Source organism: Cajanus cajan, chromosome 2 (genome assembly GCF_000230855.2).
Source record: "Cajanus cajan strain Asha chromosome 2, NIPB_CcT2T_4, whole genome shotgun sequence".
Classification (NCBI taxonomy): Eukaryota; Viridiplantae; Streptophyta; class Magnoliopsida; order Fabales; family Fabaceae; genus Cajanus; species Cajanus cajan.
The window spans coordinates 64,711,556-64,735,785 of record NC_138518.1 but is presented as its reverse complement, the minus strand read 5'-3'; the positions used below and the strand labels follow the sequence as shown (position 1 = coordinate 64,735,785).

General features: G+C 34.4%; 1 protein-coding gene across 3 annotated transcripts; it reads right to left on the bottom strand.

Annotated features, from left to right (window-relative positions):
- Positions 1 to 4: 4 nt before the first annotated feature.
- On the bottom strand, positions 5 to 22,404 carry PAA1 (P-type ATP-ase 1). Of its 3 annotated transcripts, none has more exons than XM_029272736.2 (17): positions 21,891 to 22,404; positions 21,736 to 21,789; positions 21,080 to 21,233; positions 17,697 to 17,771; positions 17,293 to 17,570; positions 13,671 to 13,904; positions 13,165 to 13,254; positions 12,708 to 12,857; positions 11,176 to 11,322; positions 8,375 to 8,425; positions 8,111 to 8,283; positions 7,731 to 7,863; positions 7,269 to 7,366; positions 6,785 to 7,025; positions 5,982 to 6,185; positions 2,836 to 2,916; positions 5 to 767 (listed from the first exon to the last, which is right to left on the bottom strand). In XM_029272736.2, exons 1-17 carry the CDS (start codon positions 22,299 to 22,301, stop codon positions 531 to 533), a joined length of 2,811 nt encoding a protein of 936 aa, XP_029128569.1. In that variant the 5' UTR covers positions 22,302 to 22,404; the 3' UTR covers positions 5 to 530. The 3 variants fall into 3 exon arrangements, with proteins under 3 accessions (XP_029128569.1, XP_020222258.1, XP_029128570.1); XM_020366669.3 differs by having other exon boundaries at positions 13,156 to 13,254; positions 21,891 to 22,403; XM_029272737.2 differs by lacking the exon at positions 17,293 to 17,570 and having other exon boundaries at positions 13,156 to 13,254; positions 17,692 to 17,771; positions 21,891 to 22,402.
- Between the last annotated feature and the right edge of the window lie 1,826 nt (positions 22,405 to 24,230).

The window sequence follows — 24,230 nt, the reverse complement described above, 5'->3', positions numbered from 1 at the left end:
ACTCTTCACACAACTAAAGTTTTATTTGAAATTCGATGTGTTTTATGGAAGCATTTGAGTAGACTTAGAAATATTGTAAATACAGAAATATAAACAGATTTTATCTCAACCTAAAGTCTTGGAATTTGATATTGTAGACGTGAACCAAGACTTCAGATCTAAATTATAAAAAAGGAAAAAAATGTACCTGCCATAAGTGGAAAGCTGCTATAGATAAAAGCTTAATATTAAAGAAAGAAGACAGCTAGGGAGCTCCCCCAAAGAGAGACCTTTGCTAATCAATAGAAGTTTCCCCCAGCAACATGATTTATCTAATTATTCTTTCACGTCACCTCAACTGCTTGATTAGTGTCCCGTCTCATTGATGGTGTGATTATTTCACTTTATACATCCGAATTCTCGTCTCTACTGATTTCTTTTCATCCTTGGGTGATCACCACAAGATCTAAGGTTAGAAGTGTATACTTCTGTCGTGCTCTACATCAAAAGGGGAACCTCCTTTTCGTTGTGTTACTGTGTACATCTGACATCTAATAAGGGTGGTTTGTTTTCTGGTTTTGTTGCGCCAGATCAGAACCCCCATGGATTTTGATCTTTGGCAATTTGCTATGTATTTGTTTCTGCTTTGAGGAAAATTTGAATCTCAAAAGTAACGAGTTAGTCATTACGCCAACGGAACTCAGCCCCATGAGAGCCCCTGCAATTGATGGAGTCAGCACCGTCCCATTTATGGGAAATAACACTCCAGCTGCAATTGGAATTCCTACCTGTATAAAGATAGAGGTATAATTACACCACGACAGTTGAATAACAAAATAAAACTTTATATTTTCAAATACTCCAAAATCATAAATAAGAACGGAATCATTGAAACAACAAAAAAAAACAATCAGTCCTAAACTCAGTTGAATTTGTAAGAGATATGATCTATTGCACCAGTCGTAACTCAAGTTCCCTACCAAACCAGCACCATGTTGGCAAGGGAAAGCCAACAGAAGTAAACAAGAGGGAAATCATGTATGGATTAGTTTAGCTGATTAGTTACGTCTAACTGATGTCGGAAATGTTTAATTGACTTCTAGTATCTGATGTAGAAGAAGATTCAAGATCCATAAAACAGAACAAAAAATGTCAATAGATTTGACAAAAATAACACCAAGTCCAATATAAAATAATTGAAAAAAGCTGATTTTGCATTCCCCCCAACATAGCAACTTTTTATATACCTTGGAGTCGTTTTTTGCCCCCTCATACCGAAACCTTGTTATTCATCAGATTAGATAAAAGAACATAACATAATCTATTCTACCTGAGATGTCAACTAGAAAAGCGACATGCTTATGCAGTTATTTAGGCACATGCACACGAGAAAATGTGCAAAGAACAGTAGCAAGCAGGCAAAGGAGATGACTGACAGAGACCAGTAGCACAAGTAGCATAACATTTATGTTGGCAGTAATATGGTGATATTTGATGTTAGTAGCTAGGGATGGTATGATCCAATGAAATTAATTCAGACATTGATTATACTCTGCATTTTGATATGGAATGCTTTATTTAAGAATGTATACAAGCCAAGCCAAGAGTTCAAGCTTGGTTTGAAAAAAAAAATGAGAGCTTGACTTATTTATTTAAATGAGCTAGATTGAAATCTTGAATTAGAAAAATATGATGTTTGAGTTTGACTTATCTGACTCATTAGTACAACAACCACCACCACCACCACCACCTTATCCTACTATGTAAAGTTGGCTCCATGGATCACACACGATGTTACTAAACTTTGATTAAAAACCAAAATTTTAAGTGATATTATTCATCATTAGATTCCTTTTAATAATTTCGTCCAATGTTCTTGTCTCTCTACTAACCCTTTTGACAAGGCTAAAAACCATGCAATATACTCTTCACTGCTACCTTCTATGGCCTTCTTTTCACATGTCCAAATCACCTTAATCAATTTTCTCTTAATTTCCCCTCGATAAGTGGCACACCAATATATCCCGAATATAATCATTTCATAGCCTCTCCTTTTTTGTATAGTCATAACATCCATCTTCACATACTCATTTTTATTATCCCACCTTTTTTCTCTTGCCCTTAAAAGCCCAACATTTATAGTTGATTTTTCCTTTGAGTTTGGTTGATACTTTGTTGTCACAAATAACTTCCTATGGTTCTCTCCATTATAACCACTGAAGTGCCATCATTATTTTTCCCGTCACTTTGTAATCTTATAGCTTGATTATTTTATTTATCAAATATATTTATGAAGTGTTTCTTAAGTTTATTAATCAAGTATTTTAATAGATATTTTCAATGTTAGGATGACATAAAAGTGAGAAGAAAAAGAGAATATTTGAACATAAAAATGATGCAATGAGAAAATTTCAAGATAAAATTATAATTTAACAAGTATATTTCTTGTTATAAAGAATCAACAATTTTTATTTAATCATATATATGCACACACGAGTTATTCAGAATTTTTTATTGTCAAGCCAATAAAGCTAAGCTTGAACTTGACTTATAAATATGTAATTGAGCCTAAAGTCAAGTTTGACCTTTTTGTTTATTAAAACAATGAGTTTGATTGAGCATTTAATGAGTCAAGTTCGAATAATTCATGAATAGCTCAACATTTTTCTGAGAGGTTCTTTTACTGATCATCGTAAAAGAAAAAGCTATGAACAATTTCCATGAGAAAAAAAAAAAATCTACTTCTATCAAAATGAAGAGTGGAAAGTATGCCAATGAATCGTACAAAATTCTTAGTTATATAACCACCACAAACATGCTGATTAATTTCTATAGTTGGACAGCAGAAGAACTTACAATGTTGTAAATGAAAGCCCACCAAAGATTTTGTTTTACAGTATTCATGGTCAGTCTGCTAAGCTCCAAGGCATCAACTAGCTGAAATTAAAAATAAAAAAAAAACAGATTAATTATCTCGTATACACTCCATTATCTAAATCAACATCCAAAAAGTATTGTAGGTGTAAATAATATAGTGTATTAACAAAAGGCATTGAGAACAGTGCCAAAACAATCATTTTTTTTATCAGATGTTTTTTTTTATTGGTAAGACATTCATTTACTATTGAAGTAAACATATCTTCCATATTTTTCATATAAATCACCTACTTTGAATCCACTCTCAATGTCTCTTGGAGATATTAAATGTAATGGATACTTGAACATATATTTTAACCAGTGTTCTGAGGAAGTTGTCATCTAAACTGTCAACTCAAAAATGATCATAAGGTTAGTTAAGGGGTTCTTTGACAAGGTCAACGCAATAATCTTGTAAGAAGATCAGAGAGACAGTTTCTGTTATTATTATTGAGGAAAATGAAAGTTATTACAATGAGTTACAGGTTGCTATTTATAGAGCTAGAGTAAGGAAGGCTAGGTACAGTTTGTAGCTGACTCAACAGAATACTAGCCAGCCACCTAAGCAACTACCTGAGAGTCAGTTAGAGAACTGCTCTCTTGTACAATGCTCACACACATCAAAAGGGCTGCTTACTAGTCCAAAAAGAGATTGGTTACTGGATAGTATACTGGTGATTGGGAAAATAGAAAGACTGCTACAGAACATCAACTATAAAATATATAGGTTGCTATGTAATGTTGTTCATTCATGGACAATAAGCTGATTTCGGGTCTAGTGATGGTGGCATATTGTAATGCCCCAACCCAACCATTGACCTATAGAGAGACGCATCCGAAAAACATTCAGATCCAATTTTGGATAATTTGCAGCCATTAACCATTGGAGAAGAAATGAATTTTGAACCTTCCATATCAGTGCAATTTAAGAGATCCCTAATATATTTGCTTTGAGTTAAGATAAGTGAGCCATCAGTCACTTCAATACCAAGGAAGTAATCAAGGTTACCAAGATCTTTGAATGAAAAGGCAGAATTAAGTTGAGAGATTAAACTATGAAGAATGGTTGAATTATTGCTTGTAATGATAATGTCATCTACATATACCAGGATGTAGATGACATTATTGGCATTGGAGTAACCTAACAATGACGGGTCACACTTGGTTACTTGAAAGTTAAATTACAGTAGAGTTGATTTTAATTTCTCAAACCAAGCACCGGGTGTTGTTTGTTTGAGCCCATAGATTGCTTTACTCTTGTCAGTAGATTCAAATCCTTGAGGTTGAGTCATATACACTTCCTCTTCAATAGTGCCATTTAGAAAGACATTATTGACATCTAGTTGTTGAATAGGTCAATGATGGGTTAAGGCAAGCTTTGTATTTTTCGATAGTGCCTCAGGGTTTTCCTTAACACGGAAGTTTCATTATTATCATATCCAAATTGTTGATGAAACCCCTTAGCAACGAGGCGGGCTTTGTATTTTTGGACAATGCCATCAGGGTTTTCCTTAACACGAAAGACCCATTTAAATCCTATTGTAGTCCTATTTTGTGGTAGATTAACAAGGGACCATGTGCCATTGTGAAGTAAGGCATTGTATTCTGTCTGCATTGCAGTAAACCAAGTAGAATTGGGTAAGGCCTGTTTAGTTGTTTTGGGTTCAACATAGGTCAGCAAAAGGGTTGGTTGTAAATGTGATTTGATTATTCCATATTTTGCTCTTGTTATCATAGGATGAACATTATGAGGATTAATGATTGGAGAATTATTGGATTCTAGGATAGATGATGTAGGGATGGATAAATTGGAAGGAGACATATAAGTTGTAATGTCTTGTGAGTTAGGTGATTCAGGAGGAATGTTTAGTGAGGTTGCTGATGTGTGAGGTATAGGTGGGAATTGAACAATGTTCATTTGAGGAGGTTGATGAAGTGTAGGGTGTAGAAGTATGAGTGTTAGTTACAATAAAAGGAACTTGGATAGTTTCTTGGGGAGAATTGATAGTTGATGGAGAGAAGAGATCCTTGTAGGGAAACCTAGTTTCATTAAAGACAACATCTTTGGAAATATAGAGGCGTTCATCTGCTGCAAGGCACTTGTAGCCTTTTGGAGATGTGGAATACCTTAAGAAGGCACACTCTTGTGATCAAAATTGAAGTTTGTTTTTGTTGTAAGGTCGAAGATGTGGAAAACAAGAGCAACCAAAAAAATTTGAGAAATTTGTAATCTGGAGCTTGTTGAATAAGTTTTTGATATGGAACTTCATTTTAGATAGAAGATGATGGAAGCCTATTGATTAAGTAAACATTGGTCATGAAAGCATGATCCCAAAACTGCATAGGTAGATTAGCTTGAGCTAACAAGGTGAGACCGAGTTCAAAAATATGCCTATGTTTACGTTCTACAACCCCATTTTGGTGGTGTGTGTATGTGTGGACATATGATACAATGTTGTATTCCAGTAGCATTGAGATATGCTGCGAAGGAACGATACTCTCCTTCCCAATCAATTTGAATGGCTTTAATAGGTAGTTGGTATTGATTCTTAACTGCATGAAATTGTTTAAAAATTTCAAGAGTTTGGACTTTTCTTTTAAGAAGATAAAACCATGTGAAACGTGTGTGAGCATCAACAAAGGTAAGAAGCAAAAGTGGGCTTTACGAAAGTGAATCGATTGCACATAAAATGAGGTTTGTCTGACTGACTTGTCTATGAGAATTGAGATATGATATCAACTTCGAAAAACAAATATAAAGGGAGATTAAAAGAAATGGAAGCCTATGAAAGTTTTACATATTTCGGTCCAATATTTTGTTTTTTCTCTCATCTATATTTCCGAAGTTTTTGGGAAGGTCATGTCATTAAACCCACCTACCATCGTGATGTCAACCCATGTATAACCTAAAGGCATTCAGATACAAAAGAAACATGATAAAACCCAAACCATTCAGTATCGAGCAAAGGATTTTTCACATGCCACTTTTACACACAAAATGTTGAATAAAATAATATAGTTTTTTTACAAATATAAGAATGCTCTAAGAAAATTAGGAAAAAAAAATAAAGATAAATAACAATGACCTGTGAGAGCTGGTTGCGCATTAATACGATAGAAGACACCTCACTAGCAGCCCCAACACCTCCACCTAATGCAATACCAATATGAGAAGAAGCCAGTGCTGCTGCATCATTAATTCCATCACCAACCATAGCTACAATGTTCTTATCTTTCTGAAGTTCATTTATGAACTTCTTTTTCTCATCTGGTTTCACTCCAGATAGCACCTACAAAAGACAACACATGTAAGGCAATGAATAACCAAACATCTTTTCCGTGTTAAAGAATTACTATCAAGCAAAATATATTTTTTGGTACATAACCCGAGACATCCATCTATGCTAAAACATAAATAGCCAGCAAATTTAACTTCCAGGCTTTCATACAGATACAGTACTTGAACTCAGATGGTTGCTACTCTTAATATTTTCAAGCTTATGATGAATGGAATATAAAACTTCGTGTGTTTAAGCATAGGAGGGTTACTTGTGAACTGTGACAGAGAGTGCAGCGCACCCTTGTATTTAATATCTTATCATTAAAAGTGAATAAGTAAAAATTTCTCACTAATCAAGCAACTGATGATTCAAAGCTGCTGAAGAAGATCAATTACAGCTAGGAGATTTAATTATATATATAGAAGAAGTAACATTCAGTTCTGAGCCTCTCTTTAATGGAGTAACATCAATGTAGAAATGACCATATGTACCCTACCAATTCTAAATTTCTAACAGACATCTATACATTTTGAGTATGGCACCAAAGATCCCGCAACATAAGTGACCTTAACATTGAAAATTTATATCATATGTTGAAAACCTTTTACCTTCTCTTTGGGAATTCCGACAAGAGAAGCAACATGCTCAGCCACATTCTTCTTGTCTCCGGATAGCATGTATACACCTATATTTTGCTTAGACAGTGTGTCAACAACATCTCTTGCATCTTCCCTTATCTCATCTTCAAAATAAATTAGGCCAGCTAAAGAATCATCAACCCCAACGTAGACAAAGGATTGGTTATTATACTTCTCCACTTCTTGATGTATACTGTTAATAACTCCATTCCTGTACAAAGTGAATAACCCGCTGAAGGATTGAAATTTATAATGAAAAAATAAATAAAATTTCTACAGGAATTAGAATAGAATGAAAGCTACCAGTCTCTTAGTAAAATGGACTAGGTCTAAGGCAAGCAAACACTGGTATGCTGCAATTATTTGCAGGGAATATCTTTATAATAAATTAATAAGAAATATTAAGAACTCTCGAGGAACATCTTATATTGTCTTTGGACAAATAACCACGTACCTCGTAATCCATTCCAATGTTCCGACAGAAACCTTTTTGTTATCAATGGTTGCCACAGCACCAGATCCAGGCTCTTCCAGGAATGTTCCATCTGTTACCTGCAGATTTTGCTGTAAGGCATAAGCTGACAGTTTTATCTTCATAAATTTTGTGAAAAGAAGCTAATGCACTTGAAATATAAGATGCATACATTACAAACCAATTTCAATTCTACAATGCCTGTTAGTCAGATTACCAATGGGTAAGTCTCTTAAAAAAATTGTCATACTGACTGTAAAAGGGTACTAAAACAAAGTAGTACTAATTGAGATGTCATATAAAAAAGGATAGCAGTTAAATTGCTCAACATATTGTATAATGTTCATGTCAACAGGGAAAGAACAAATGCTTGAACAAGGTAATTGATAACCCCACAAATGCAGAGAACATAATTGAAACATTAACAAGAAATAAAATGAGAACCTTAGCATTATGACAATTAAATGCCTGAGCAGCATCCACAATTGCTTTCCCAACTGGATGTACTGAATTTGATTCTACCCCAGCCGCTAACCTTAGAACTTCAACATCAGACAAAACATTTTCTTCAGTTTGGCTGCATTAGAAAGGCAAGGTTATATCACCTTTTAGTTCCATAACTTAAGTATGTAACAAAAGAAATCATGTGAAATCCGATTACAAATACAGAAATACTACTTATTACATAACCTAGTGATATGATTTCTCACTATACTTAAAATTTCACAAAATACCTCCACATTCTTTTTCTACTTAGGAGTACAAAACAACAATTTTATGCATTGATTGTAATAAATGAACAAAAAAATCTTGACCAACACTACCTTGAAATTGCTTTTTTTATGCATGTAGGAGTGACAATGTTTGTTACAACAGGTCTACCAACTGTGAGGGTCCCTGTTTTGTCAAACACAACAGTGTTTACCATGGCAAACTTCTCTAGAATGTTTCCACCTCGCAAAAGTAATCCTTGTTTAGCCCCCAAAGAAGTTCCAACCTTTTAAACACAAAAAATTGTATAGTATGGCTTAGTTTAACCATAATGATAACTAAAGTGATACTATATGTGATTTCTGTGAAGATGCTACCAGCACTGCAGTGGGCGTGGCTAACCCAAGTGCACATGGACAAGCGACAACCTGCATTAAAAAACAAGTATTACTACCAGAACAGATACAAGAATTTTCATTTAAGCAATATCTGAGAATGCTCAAAATAGGCTTATTTTCTCTTTTCTATTAAGGAAAATAAGAGAAAGAGCAGGAGGGCTATGTATCAAAATTAAATTTGCCATCCAAACCCCTGCATAAAAGGAGTCAGTTACTCGGACTAAGAGTTTGGCTGTGTTTTTTCATTTTTATTTTAGAAGTTACTATAGAGTTTTAGTTAAAAATAATACATTCAGAAACAAAGCTAAAGCTGTTTACTGTTATATTTTATTAGCTTATTTGCAAACTTCTATACCACTAATGATTTCACCAAACTTTTGGCATGCACTCCTAACCCACCCACTAACGAATATCAACCTAAATCTCTGTCAACCCTTGCACTCTGAACTAATTTTCTCCTACTTAGATCTCTGACATCCTAGCCTCATTGGTATCAAAATTGATTGATTCACTAACTACACAAGGCTGTTTCTTTATCCCCTCTTTCATTATCAAAAGAAAGCAAATAACACAGAAAGAATATGAGCGTTGATAGCACCAAAAGCATTGTGAATTATGACAAACATTTTTCACTGTTGAAGAACATAAAGTTTGTGGCTGGTGGGTTCACTAGCAAGACAGAGAGATGCTACAGACGAAGGTATGTCATTGGGGGACTAGATGTTTTCAGAATAGAGGAGCAGAAACTCCTCTGTTGTGGAAGCACCATTTTTTTTTTTTTTGCTCTTCTTTGTCAAAAAAACTCCTTTTATCTTTTTTAGAGCTTCTTTAATATTGTATTTGACCTGTTGCTCCTTTTAAGGAGAAGAAAAGCCCAAAAAATCTGGATCATATGATATCTTAGAGCTACTTTTGAGCCTATATTAACAAAACTTACAAGTGTGAAATCCGAATGTAATCTTTATTTCTAGTAAGTTATTCTGTGTAAGTTAATCTTTCCCGTTTAAAATACAGCACAGGTACAAAAAATGGAGAATAAAAAATCCATAATAACCAATGCTGCCTAAAAACTTCCTAAAGAAAAGAAATTAAATAAAGAATAACAGATTTTGCTTCTCCATTATGAATTGGAAGGACGAATTATCAATTCCACTAGCACCCATGGTAAGGATTACCGCTGTCCAAACCCCATTTCATCATCTAGTAGCAACAATGGTCCTTTTTGATTGGTATTGCATAAAGGTGTCAATTTAGGCTGGCTTGGTCCATCAGGAGAGACTGTGCGGCAAACACTTTTTAGGGCTAGACAACTGACCTATTTTAATTTTTAAAATTCACTTCATAACTACATCAATAATATAATAATTAAATTGTATATAACATATAAAATTACTAATTTTCATTTCTATACTCCTGCATTAGCCTATTATGTTTCAATGGTTGATATTTATTATATTTAAAACTTGGTGAAGGTCATCAGAAATATCTTCGAACCTTAAGCCTTTTTGTTTATTCTTTTTAACATGGGCATCTAACCAAATATAGAAAATTTAGTCCAAATAAATAAGGGTCAGTATAATTAAAAAAAAAAATATATATATATATATATATATTGTTGAGAATAATATCATGATATTTAGTAATTATGCATAATATCTTATTTAGGAGAAACAAAATATTTTATAATATCATGATATTTAGTAATTATGCATAATATCTTATTTAGGAGAAACAAAATATTTTCTAATTATGTGTATTGAATGAATTGAGCATATATATATATATATATATGGCCCTACCTATTGGTGGCCACTCAATTGCCAGGATGGGCCAAATTAAGATTGGGCTTGGAATGCTGAACCCAACTCACACCATAAACAAGGCTATACGGGTTAGCATCAAACTTGATCCATTTATTGGGTATTGGCTTTTCATTAGAGGTGTCAAACCTCATTGACAATACCATGAAATCATAATGTGCTGTGTTTTTGTGTGTTATTGTTATTCTGTACAAGTTATTGATCACTATTTAAAACACAGCATATCTACAAAATTAGGAAAGAGATTTTAATAAACAATGCTGCTAATCAGTCTAAAAAATTCCTCAACGAAACAGATTAAATAAGGAACAATGGAATCCATTCTAATCAGTGCCCTTTAATTGGGATTCTAATTAGAAAAATTTTCAAGCATGTTAAACACATTTTCAACAATGTTTCTCAAAGAGGAGAGAGTTCCTGCATGAAAGGAAAACTCTTTAACTCCAATTTTTACTTCTTAATCTATTGCAATTGTAGTTCTTTTTCTTTAAATGCTCCAAAACAAAAATGACATGCTGCATTCAAAACTCAAATATGAAATGAAATAGTATGAGTAAAAAACGGAAGCATAAATCAGCAGACATGGAGCTAAAGAAGAATCACACAGACACAGGATGAATCTAACACACTACTAGCCATCTTATGTGAAATGATGAGAAGCTTTGAAGCATGGCCTGAAAAAAGTAAATCCTACTACTTTGTGCAAGTGCAATAATGTTCAATTCTTAACCATGTATATCAAGGTTAAATTTTAAAACACTCATTACCAAGAATTCTTATACCGTGTCCAAAAATATTCAGTCTAAATGGCCAAGCCATTACACGAGAGCTACAAAACAGATTTTATAATTTTGATTTTCTAAAATCATAAAGATGAAGGCAAAATATGCCCCAGCTACCCAGTGCCTCAACATACGTGATGGGATATATATGGCCCATGGAAAGCATTTGATAGCATACCAGAACACTGCAGGCGAGCTGCAAAGCCAATGACACCGGGCTTCCTTGATATAGAGCAGAAGGTAAAATGTGTTTGCCATACAGACTCCAGAATGTGAATGTAGCAGCAGAGGCTGCCATCACTCCGTAAGTGAAGTGTCCAGCCACCTGGATATACATAAAATGCTATTACTCAATTTAGTGAATGATGTATGTCAGAGTAATACTCACTACTCAGTTCAGTAATGTAGTAGAAAAAAGGAAGATAGAGGAATGAGAACATTTCAACCATAGTTAGGGATATTATTATGACAATGCTAGCAATTACTCTAATGGAAGGCATATGGTTTTTCAGCACCTAACGAAACATGTGCTTCAACAAAAAAGGGAAGTCAAATGAAAAGTCCTGCAAATAGATGTGGATGCAAATATGAAGCAATAAATGTTCAAATGTTCCATGTCTGCTAGGAATACAACCAAAGTACTCCGTATAAGAAATGGGAATCCCCCTTCCCTAAACTAGTTTTTGTGGTTGAGTCAGTCTAAGTCCCTTTAATAAAATTATCATGTGCTGTCTACTAAGAAATATGGGAATACAGCCAAAGCATGTGGAGTTTTTAAAAGGGTGAGAACTGGTGGACAAGTGACAACCCTTTTCAAGCTGCTTTTGGTAGCACTTGACCTGACTTGCACAAAAGTGAAAGCTAAAGCCTAACCTTATCCCAAAGAAGCTGCTTACCTAAAGACATCTCCTTAAAGATGAAGAATTACACTCTACACAGAAAATGGAGCTAACTGGAGCACACTGGCCCACTTAGTGAGTCACCGATTCAAACAACTCAGAAAACCATTGGAGCAAAACAATGATATCAAGAATCAGCCCAAAACCAGGTAAAAACGAGTGAACCAATTTCAAAAATATTTTTTTCTTTTTAAAATTTTTTAATTCTAAAACATGTTTTATAGTAAATCAAGACCCATATATGTGATGTACATATATATAGATTGCTATTATTTAGCTATTTACTATGATTTTTTTATCTTGGTAAACATGGGTGTGTTTGAATACCAATTGAAGCTACTTTCAATGAGGATCCAACAAATTCTTGCAGTCACGTTTGGTGCTTGGGAATATGTGCAACACAGGACAAAACATTTATTAAAACACACTTAACCATTGAACTATAGATCAGTGTATTCACCAGATCAAATCACCGGTCTGATTTTAAAAACATTGTTTGGAGGTATATAACATAAGCATTGTCCTACCACCCAGGGAAGGATGCTTTGACCACCTGCTAAGGTCAACTATAATATAGAAACTCCATTCCCCCGAAAAACAATGAACAAATCTTGCACAGACTTCAAGCTTTACATCTTACTTATCAAGACTAGATATTCTTCCAATCCAAAAGAAAGCCTCAATTACAATACTAAATCTGTATTTCAGAGTCACTATTGGCGGAAATTAACTATGACAAGTAACCAGACCATTTGACATAGAAACAAAACAAAATTTGCTATAAAATTAAGACAAGATTGAGTAGGTGAACCTTGTCAGCCAACCGCTGTACAGGAGCTTCCCTACTTTGTGCCTCTTCAACTAGACGAACAATGTCTCCCATAACAGTCTCGCCACCTGGTCTCCGCACTTCCACTGTAAGAGTTCCATTAAGATTTATACTTCCAGCTGCAACCTCACTCTGCAGAAATAAAACCCATCAACCAGTCACTAAAATAAACTATACAGTACTGCCCCGGTACAGAAATGTAAAGGGGTCAATCATATATCTACAGAAAATGAATTCTGCTCATCATCAATTAAGATGCAATCAAATGGTTTTCTTTTTCTACTGATAAATTGTACACAATGCACTGATGAACTTAGAATCAATGATCATAGCATCCACAGGTGCTCAAAGGAACCAATAAAAGCTGCAAGTTGAGTCAAAAGCCAAATAAATCTCAGATTATAACAAAATATTTTGAGATAGAATGTACCCCAGTTACTTTTGTTACAGGCAGTGGTTCACCAGTGAAACTTGATTCATCTATAGTGCTTCTACCAGCTCTCACAACTCCATCAGCTGGAACACGGTCCTAGAAAATAAGATATATGGGTTAAAAAAACAGCCATGTAGCTGTGACAAGTATTTTACATATCACTTGTCAAAATATAAGCAGAATGTGATCAAACTTCAAATTGCAATTAGCAATGGTTTTGCAGCACAAACATTGTCAAAGTTTAGGAATTTGAAAACAAATTGTTAGATAGAGGTAATCCCCCCCCCCCCCTTCTCTTTCTTTGCCCCAATAGTGGACAAAAAGATTATCACTATCATGATGTTTCTTTCTCAATAATTCAATAGATACTTTTATCACCCAAAGCTACACTACTAAAAACCAGCCATTTTGAAAAAATACACAACTGAAGCATTTCTGAATCCTGATACCAAAACGGGGTGAAGGAGCTACAGGGTTGTATCTGATAATATGTAGATTCTGAGATTACTCACTCCAGGTAATACAATAATTTGGTCTCCAACAGAAATACTGTCAGAAGGAACTTCAACAACCAAGCCAACCTCTGTTTCCCCATTGTTCACTAAAAGGCGAGCCTTTGGTGGCAATAAACTAAGAAGTCCTGTCATATCACTGGTTGCTTTAATTTTAGCTCTCTGTTCAAGATTTCTTCCTAACAACACAAATGCAATTAGCATAATTGGTTCCTCAAAGAAAGCCTTCCAACCCTGCATAAACATAAAAAAATATCATTAAACACAATCAAATTTATATTTATATACAGCTATCACAAGTCCAATTGCATAATTTTAGAAAACAAATATATTCTTTAGCTTTTGTTAATATGTACATCCAAGCACATGTTGAGCATCTAATCTAACCAATAGTTGATTCCCATTCATGTTTGTCAAATGCAAGAGGACTCCATTTAATATAAACATAATGCTTAAACAAATATATCTACGAAAATAGATAAATAAGCATCAGCGTACTCGAACTCCAAACTATACCAAAGTAGATAAACACTATTTCACTTTGCCAACTATACATCAGCCTAAATCACATCCATCATTAGTCTTTAACCAAAATGAAAAAGAAAAAGAAAAACTAAAACATTGTAATGTAATTATGTAAATGAAATGTAGGTATGGGCTAAAACCAAACCAAACCAAACTACAACCATGAACATGGACTATGGAGGAACGTCTCTGCTACTACCTCTATTAGGTTTGCTGAATTGTGTGTTTAGACCACACATACAATGCTTTAATTATATTAACAAGGATGCAATTAAGGAAATAAAAAATGGATGTAATCCCTACTTTTCAGATGTATAATATTGACATATTCCCCTATTTACATAAAAATAAAATCATATCTTTAACACTCTCCCTAAGTTGGAGCATACATGTCGTATTGAACCGAGTATGTTACAAATGTTGTCAACACGAGCCCTTGAGGGATATCGTGAACATGTCATTGTCTACTAGTTGATCACTAGAGCTGAAAAAGTTGGTGGTGATTTTGCCTAAGAGCGCCTTTTCTTTTACAAAGTGATAGTCAATCTCTGTGTTTAGTCGCTCACACAAGACCAAATTTGTTGAAATGTGAAGAGCAGTTTGATTGTCACATATCAGTCTAGTATCTTGAGTGTCTCCAAATTTTAGTTGTTGGAGAAGTTACCTAAGACATGTAATCTCACATGCAATTGCTGCCATAGCACGGTATTCAACTTTGGCACTAGATCTAGTAATTGTGTTATGCTTTTTGTTCGTCCATGATATTAAATTCCCTCCAATAAGAACACAATACCCCCAAAGTGAAACTCCTATTTGATAGTGATCCTAACCAATTACCATCAAAGTAACAAACAATTCTAACATTTCCCCTATCTTCATATAGTAATTTGTGACTTGGTGCATTCTTTATGTATCAAAGGATGCATATTACAGCAACCCAGTGACAATCACAAGGGGTATTCAAAAATTGACTCACCACACTAACTGTAAATGTGATGTATGGTCTAGTGAAATTGAGGTAATTAAGTTTGCCCGTGAGAAGACAAAATCTTTCTAGTCTTTCAACGAGTTAGGGTCAACTGACTCAAAAGAAGCTTCACATTAGGATCCATATGAGTATTAGTCAAGTGACAATCAAGCATATTGATCATTATCAAAATGTCCAAAGCATACTTCCATTGGAAAATGGCAATGCAAATGAGAATTGGACAACTTTAATTCCCTTGAGTGGCCCCAACTCTTTTGTCTGAAATTGACTTTGGAGATGAGTTATGAGTTTGTGGATACCATCGAAGTCATCGTCGATGATGAAAATGTCGTCAACATAAAAAACTAGGTAAATATGTAAGCTAAACCAAGAGTAGAGAGAAAACACTTAGTGATTAGCCTCGTAGCGAGTCATGCCAAATTGAATTTAAGGCAGAGCTAAAGTGAGCAAACCAAGCATGGGATGACAGCTTTAAACATTAAAGTCAAGTGGAGGACTAGAGGTAGACATGTGTACTTGGTTTTCTTAGGTACCTTCAAGACCTCAAATACAACTAAGGACTCGGTCTTTTCCATGAAGTTTAAATCGTGTCTCTTTGGTGTGGCATGTTTTTCTGCAATTAGAGCACCAACAATTCTCTCGATTAGATTTTACCTATTTTTGCCTACAATTGGGGCAAATCCATTAATGGATTTTCCTATGATTAAGGCAGGTCCACCAACAGGATTCTCATCCTGCATAACATTTTGGTGAGTTTCTTCCCCTCATACTGTGTACAATACTACTAAGAATGAGGGAAGTTTTACCTTGCTCAAGAATTGAACACAGGTGGGATCATATTCAGCATTGAATCCAAACAAAACCTCAAAGATCCAATCTCTCTCAATAAACTTAGCTAAGGTAGTGATGTCATTGTTTCATTCTATCTTCAAATTTTTGTATTAATCCAACTCAATCCAAAGGCCATTGAGAATCCCATAAAATTTTGTGATAAAGAGATTGCTTTGCTTGGTGTTAAAGATTTTTGTCTTCATGTCATGGCAGGTATTGCTTCATTGAGAAAATTTGATGAAGGGTATCCCAAATTCCCTTGGATGAAGAGAGGAACATAACATTTCTCCTAACCTCGTGCATCATTAAGCTCCACAACCAGGTCATAATAACGGAGTCCTCATCATCCCACACTGCAAACTGAGGATCATCCATATCTAGAGCCTTCCCTTCAATATGATCTAATTTCCTCTAATACTTAAAGAGTTGTACAAATATATTGAGCCCACTGTAAATATTTTTTTTTCCATTAAAACGATATATTTGGTGAAGGGCAGGAAGGTTGTTGGGGTTTAATGGAGTCACTGTAGGAGAGGCAGCCATAGCAAGAACTTAGAGTCTACGACTTGACACAAACCCAGGATGACAGGTGTTCTAATTAAAATGACCCCTGAAACAGAGACAAAAGGGGTCAATGAGTCTCCCGACACCAACAGAATTGATGTCGAAGACCAAGAAGACAGCAGAAGGCAGCAAGCCACGAAACTTCACACACTGGCTAACAACAAGATGACGATCCTCCTGGACTGATTGCTGGGGATCAGAAATGGATGACAGAGACAGATATGAAACAGTAGCGGTTGTTGATGTTTTCCAGAGGTGGCCGAGGCACAATAAAGGTGCCCAACCAAAGTGATGACAAGGAAAAGCTGCAATGAAGGCAGCCTAAGGTTGCCACAAAAATAGGCAGCTAGGGTGCTGAGGCAGAGTCTCCCATATCAGGAACTCAGATACCAACTTGAAAATAAAACATTAAAGAGAATAATCTGAATATTTTTGCTTGTTGGAAATACAATCACAAGTCTATCTATATAGGCTACTGCTATTCAAGAATAACAGGAGATAGGGAAATAAAATCTCCTAATTATTACTGGTAATCAATCTCTGACCTAAATCAGTGCTAATTATAGGAAAAGTATTTGTCCTAAATTAATTACATGTATACAACACTTTTCTATTTTCTTTAATTATTTCAAGATAACTGTGTTACTAAATGTAGCAATTAATTGAATCCAAAATTACAGGTTGGAGATAATGAACTTCAAAAAGACATTTTACCAATTTTGGCAGCAGGGTGGCAAGTGAACTGACAGTAAAAGATGATAAAGCCCCAAGACCAACTAAAGTGTTCATGTTAGGCGTCCTTTTAAGAAGGCTTTTTAAGCCATCAAGGATAAGTTGGCGGCCAGGACCAAGCAACGTAAACAAAGACAAGGATAGGTGAAACCCAATGGAGTGAAATGCATGGATCCATGGTGCCTTTGGTGCAAAGAAATGAGAGAAATGGCCAACAAGACAGACAGCACATAGAGCCCAAGAAACAGCTAGTTCACGACCTTTAAACAGCACATCAATTAGCCTCAGAAGTCACAGCATATGAATTGTCAGAAAACCACTCAGAAATATCATAAGTAGGCTTTTGTAGCAACTTCTAGTATAGAAAGATTTAACAATAACCTTACCACATTGTCTTAACTGTCTATGTCTTTCCTCCATCTTCCTTTCAAAAATTTGGAGGAAACTGTCTCTTGCTGAATCTGCACTTTCAGGAACAGAATGGTCAAACCAATCAATCACATCAATGGAGAAAGCTGTTGTAATTTAAACTACACAAGCCTTAAGCTTCAACTTAGCAAAAGAATTTAATCACTCTCAAAATTATAATATGAACCAAGATAAAATTTATAAATGACTACTGACTAGCACCTAATTGCTACAACTAGATTCTCCAAAATATATTAGGAAAATTACCATTAAATAATTCTTCATAAAAATATTTCAAATTTAGGGATATTAGCTGTTCATCTGGTTAGTAGTCAATAAGCAACCATTAATTACCACTTACTGACCTCACCTAATTACCACTTTGAATGGTTAATTAATCCTTGAGTGGAAATCAAGAAATTCCTTTACTTTTTGTAATTTTCCCAATATTTTATTCGCTCAAGTGACAGAATAAGTTATGGTTCAAATCAAGCCTCCACAGGAACAAGTTCTGTGGAAAATGTTAGAATGTATGAAAAATCCAATATTATATCGATCATATCTTAGAATATATTAGATAATCCTTTAGGATTAGTTTCCTTATTTCCTCATCATCTCTTAGGATTGCTTACCATGTTTCCTTATCTCATGATTGTTTCTTATTTAGTTAGGATTATGATTAGTATAAATGTTGGTGCTCTAGAATGTATTAATGTAACATCATAATAGTAATACATTACATCACATCACATCAAGTCTATTAAATTTCAAAATATTTAGACTTTATTCTCTTCTTTCCCTCCCTTTATACCTAACACCCCATAATTTCAACAGAAAATGTTAATCTCCTGAGAATATATTGACTACCGTGGAAAACTGTGATAGCAGGTAAACAAGAATGAAATGGTGGTGATTGATGCCATCAAAGGTGACAGTAAAATTTCACGATACCCACCCACCCAACCCTCCAGGACAGAGTGCCCCTGCCCCCATAGTTATGTAGCCTCTTGTGGACCCAAAACAAAAGCAAAATAGAAGCAATTTAAAAATAACTCAAAGCAATAATAGACAAGGAGTTACACCAGGTTCTCATCACAGACACTTGCAATATATTCTATTTTCCCAATATTTGCTCACTGTTAAGAGTGGACTAACATGTATGAGGGGAATATAATCTATAAATAAATAAAAAATATTCTTAATGCTTCAAAACTAAAAGACAGAAAAATTTTAATCATGCTATCGTCATACATGTAAAAAAAGAACTCAATGACAGAGAGTTGTAATAATAAGTGCTAGATGTTTATTATACTACAACAGGTAAATTTAAAATACAGCAGCTGTAAACAATAATTGGGTACACAACAATATAATCCCATCTATACAAGCAAAACAAGACACAACCAACTTCACATGAATAAGAGTCCTCAAAATTCATGATAACTAAAGGATTGCTACTTTCAGATTAACATCAGCAAATTCTTCACCATGCAGGGGCGCCTGAACACAGACATGGCTCTCCAATACCCATCACAAGAAGCCACAGAGATTCACCTACTGAAGGGAGAAATTATAAGTTTATGACATAAATAATGGTTTTTAAATTGTCCTATATATCTAAGGATGGTGGATATATATGATTTGAAAACAGTTTACTCATACAAAGGTAATGTGTTAAAACTTAGAACCTCATGAATTGAGGGCATACCATTGACTCCAGAAAACCACTTTTTGCATTTATATGGTGAAATAACTCCTTCAGTAGCTAGCTTCTTCACCTGTCACTTAAGCCGCCAACTTCATGTAAATCCAATGAAACTCTAAACATGTGGTAACTTCTAATCTCATTTGATGTAATGACTGCTATGTGGATTGAGGATAGCCAGAGGATTAATGTGTCCATCACATGTTATGTCTATTAAACAATTCAATAGTACCTCCATGCATATGAAATTTATCTTACTACATTAAGAGCCCAGTATATATTGTTCCCAAATTAAACTTTGGTTACTTTGGTAGGAAGATTAGTTGCCAGTCATTTATACTCTCACAATTTAAGAATTTCAAAACCAAAATCCTAGCTTCAACTTCAGTGTATAGTGCTCATTTGTATAGAGCACACTAGTACCTTTAGAAACTAACACTAATATTAACAAGGGCTCAGAATAATTACAGCTAATAATCTTTAGAGATGGTGAGAATCAAGAAATATAGAAATGGACAAAAATGAGGTGCATGTAATTACAAGCATGAAGTGAGGTATGAAGCCCCAATTCAGATTTGTTGTTCACAAGTATTGAGATAAATATTTTGAAGAATGGCTGAAAGGAGGAGGTAATCCAAGTTCAACAATGAATGGCCAACTAAAATAGGTATTGCAATTATTTACAGCTTTACTTAATACTTGAATTACTATCTATTCCAGTTTCAGAGTGTTATGTAAATATGAATAGGAAAGGAATGTTAGTTAGTTAGTTAATCAGCTAGTGTTAGTTACCATTTATTCCTTTCCAATTCATATTTACTGAACACAGAGGTACATGGACCAAAGATTGTAAACCTATTGTATTACAATGAATGGCCCAGCCATTACAATTATTTACAGCTTTACTTAATAATTAATTATTATTTATCCCAGTCCAACAGACATATAGACCAAAATAGAAAGCCCACTGTATTAATTTAAATGTACATGACAATATTATATGAATACACACACAAAGTATAACAATGTTTTAGTAAACATAAAAATGAAATTTCTATTTCCAATAGAAACTATCTAGAAAGTTGACAATTTAATACCAAACAAGTCAAGCATTTCAAATAAGTTAAAATAGTATTTTTTCCCTATGACCAAGAATCAAGCAATCTACTCTAACAATTCAAACAGTAATACAAACTTGACTTTTAACACATAAATGTACATAATATAATAGTATCCCATAGTATCTTAATTACTTCTTCTATTAGGAGTTAAAAGACATGCCAAGGACTTTAACAAGATAGGATGGACATAGATGTGAACAGATAACACAATAAAAGGATGTAAAGAAGTATGAACAACCAAGCATGTGACTTTTATGAAAATTATGTAGATATCAATGTAACAAAGGTAAAAAGTTAATAATGGTTCGCTCAATGGTTTGCTCAGCTGGTAGGAATGAAGTATATTGGCTCAAAGGTCCTGGACTCAACTCCTGACAATTATCCTTCATGAGTAGGTCATCAATAAGCAGCAAGGTAAGGCCTCATTAAAGCTTGTGACATGATCTAATTCTGACCTTGGAATGGGGCAATCTCCCCTCCACTAAACATTTTTCAACCAAACAAGAAAGCCACTGTTTTGATCTTGAAAACATACCTCGAAGGCTAGAATTATAACCACAGCTAGTTAAATGCTCTGCAAGTGCCTCTCCTAATTGCTTTTGCCAATTTGGTGCATTTTTTGCTTCAGATACAGGCCAAACTATTGCTGTCTCTGTAGTTAAATTTACACTAACAGATGACACCTGTGGCTATTCAATGTCCATTTGCATAAAATGTAAAGAAACATAAGTTAGATGACTAAAATAAAACACACACACAGAGATATATACATATATATATATATAGGCACTCCCCTTTAAAGAATATGATAGAACTTTATCCACCTTACATATCTTTTCGTTAATTTGTCCCTTTGTTTATATTTTTGTTCAGAAAGAAGAGAGGTCATAAAGGATATGCAACAATACAAGTATACAACCAACATATAGAATGACAGTTTTACTCTTTCATAGACCTTTTTTTTCTTATAAATAAGGACAATAAAAAGCAAATTCGTATCAAGAATTATCAAAGAACTATGACTAAACTATTGCATTGCTTTGAAACCATTGAGCATCATTTTCCAACTTAATGCTAATCATCTCCGACAATATCCACTGACTTATGAAACAAATAATAATACCAATCATTACAAATAAAATAATGGACGCATCTAAAGTTTAGATTCTAAACCAAATTTCAACAACTTACTCGACTTTCCAGTATCCTTTTCACAGTTGCCGCACATCCCCCGCACACCATTCCCTAACAAACACGCAAACAAACCAAAATTATTAAAAATAAATAAATAACACGAAAATTATAAAATATAACAAATAAAACTACGCAGAGAGAAGAGTTCCCACGGAAACATCGAGAATGATAACATCAGGCGAGAGTGAGGAAAGCTCCTGAGCCGTGTCTCCAACCAATTTGATATTACCATCTCCAGACTCACCGCCAGAACCTCCACCTCCGCCACCGTCGCCGATTCCGCCGCCGCCACTCCCACCGCCAGCAAAAGAAGCGGCGGAGCTCGAAATGCAGCGCAAAGAACACCGCGTTCGAAGGAGCAGTCCACCGTATGAGCGGAGCGAGGAAGGCGATGGCGCGGAAGCGAAGGAACACGGAGTGCGGGAGCAGTTGCTGTAGGAAGCAACGACGCATTTGAGTTTGCGGCGGAGGAAGGCGCGTTGAGGAGCTACGGCGAAATGACGGTGGAGCGCTCTGAAAAACGCCATGTGCGCGGTGGTGGTGACGGAGAATGCAGAATCCATTGGATTGGGTTGGAGAATGGAGAATGGAGAATGGAGAAGAGTCGCACACGCTTTGTAGCTGCCTATCTTATAGTCTAGTCCACACTATGTATGTTCGGTCATACCTGCTTATGCGAAAAACATTACTCCTGACACAAGGCGCCAGCGGGGCGATTCTTAATATTTTTTTTTAATTCAATATTATTTATTATTTATTGTTATTAATTATCATTAATATGAAATCAACAATAAAAAAATGTAAAAAATTAAAAATTATCATCATGAACATGTGTATTTTAACTTTCTATATAGTTTAACTCTCATGAATTACTTAATTTATTTAAAAATATGATAAATAATTCCTATTATGTCGTTATTATTAAGTATTTCATACTCAATTTTATTTTAATATAATAAATTATAAGAAATTTCAATAAATTTAAAATTTAATTTTTTTTATTTTGACTAGATTATGTAATAGTTATTTGGTGGCCCTCATTAGGTCAAACATGCTTTTTTTTTAATGATAAGGAACATTACTTGTTGAAGGAACTGAAAATTTTTTTAAAACAATTTTCATCATCAACTCAAGTTACTCTATTGGGAGAGTTACTTCAAGTAATTGGAACTTCATTGACACCTTAGCAAACATCACCCATTAAAGATGTTCTCATTTTTTCTACTCCTTATAACTTATTAAATAATTCATTTTAATATATATTTTGATCGTAAAATTGTTGGTATCATTATGATCAGTTGTATTTGAAGTATTCTATTTGCATGTTATTATTTGTTCTCCTTTTTCAACTTTCATTGTTATATATAACGTCACTCATAGACTTTTTATATAACACTTATAAGTAACTTTTTGATTTGCACGCACAATGATGATGTCTTTCTTTAAGATTAAGAATTTTAAGCACAAGTGAGAGTAGAAACTACAAAACCTAATGCATTTAAAGTCAATTTTCCAATTGAAATATTATAGAACGTGGTTGTGTCCACTAATAGGTATTTCACCAACATGTTCCTTGTCATTTTACTAACACCAAAGGTAGTCAACATTCAATATGACCTTTGATTTTGACTCATTATCCAACAAAACCAAAGAGAGGTTCCTCATAATTCTTGATAACATTCATGGGAACACCTAACGGCTTGAAATCAACCACTATAGCGTTAGTTGAACTTTCCTAATTATCAAAAGTCTTTCGTACTTCAGAATTTTCCACCACCGTTGAGATGACAACAAAATCGTCTTAGTTTGGATCAATTTCGGCAAAATCTTCACCTAAAAACATGATGAAAGGTGATATTTTTCCTTGTCAAACATGTAGCACCTCCACCTGCAAATTCATCAACAGTGATATTGATAACCCCTCTAATCCTGTTATCATTAACATTTTCTTGATCGATTTAATCTTTTTAAGTTATTCACTATGACAATCACCTTGATTGTGGCCTTATCCTCACACTCTATCACAACATTGATAACCTCTACGATGTTCAATTTAGATTTACTTATCAATATTATCACATAGAATCCAACTATCTTCAATTGTATGACCATAATTATGGAGATACCTACAATGCTTGGAGTGATTGACATTATCTCTTGTTCGAGCTAGAGGAGGATGGGAAATTAGTTTAACATTGAAGGTCTCTGTTAAAACTCTAGTTGAACTTGCATTAAAGGGTATGAAAATCATACTGAAGTCCCTTATTCAACACCTTTTTAAACTTTTTAACTTGATGAGAACAAAATTTATCCTCAAGATTACCTTATACTTTTTAATATCCATTACACGAATATCATTATGAAGTTCTAAGAGTTCCTTCATTTAGATGCAACCTGTTGTTCAAGCACATAACTTGTCCATATTTATTGGTAGACTTTTAAACATACTGGAATAATATTATTAGTATTTTAGCATGTGAATTGTTTAAAAT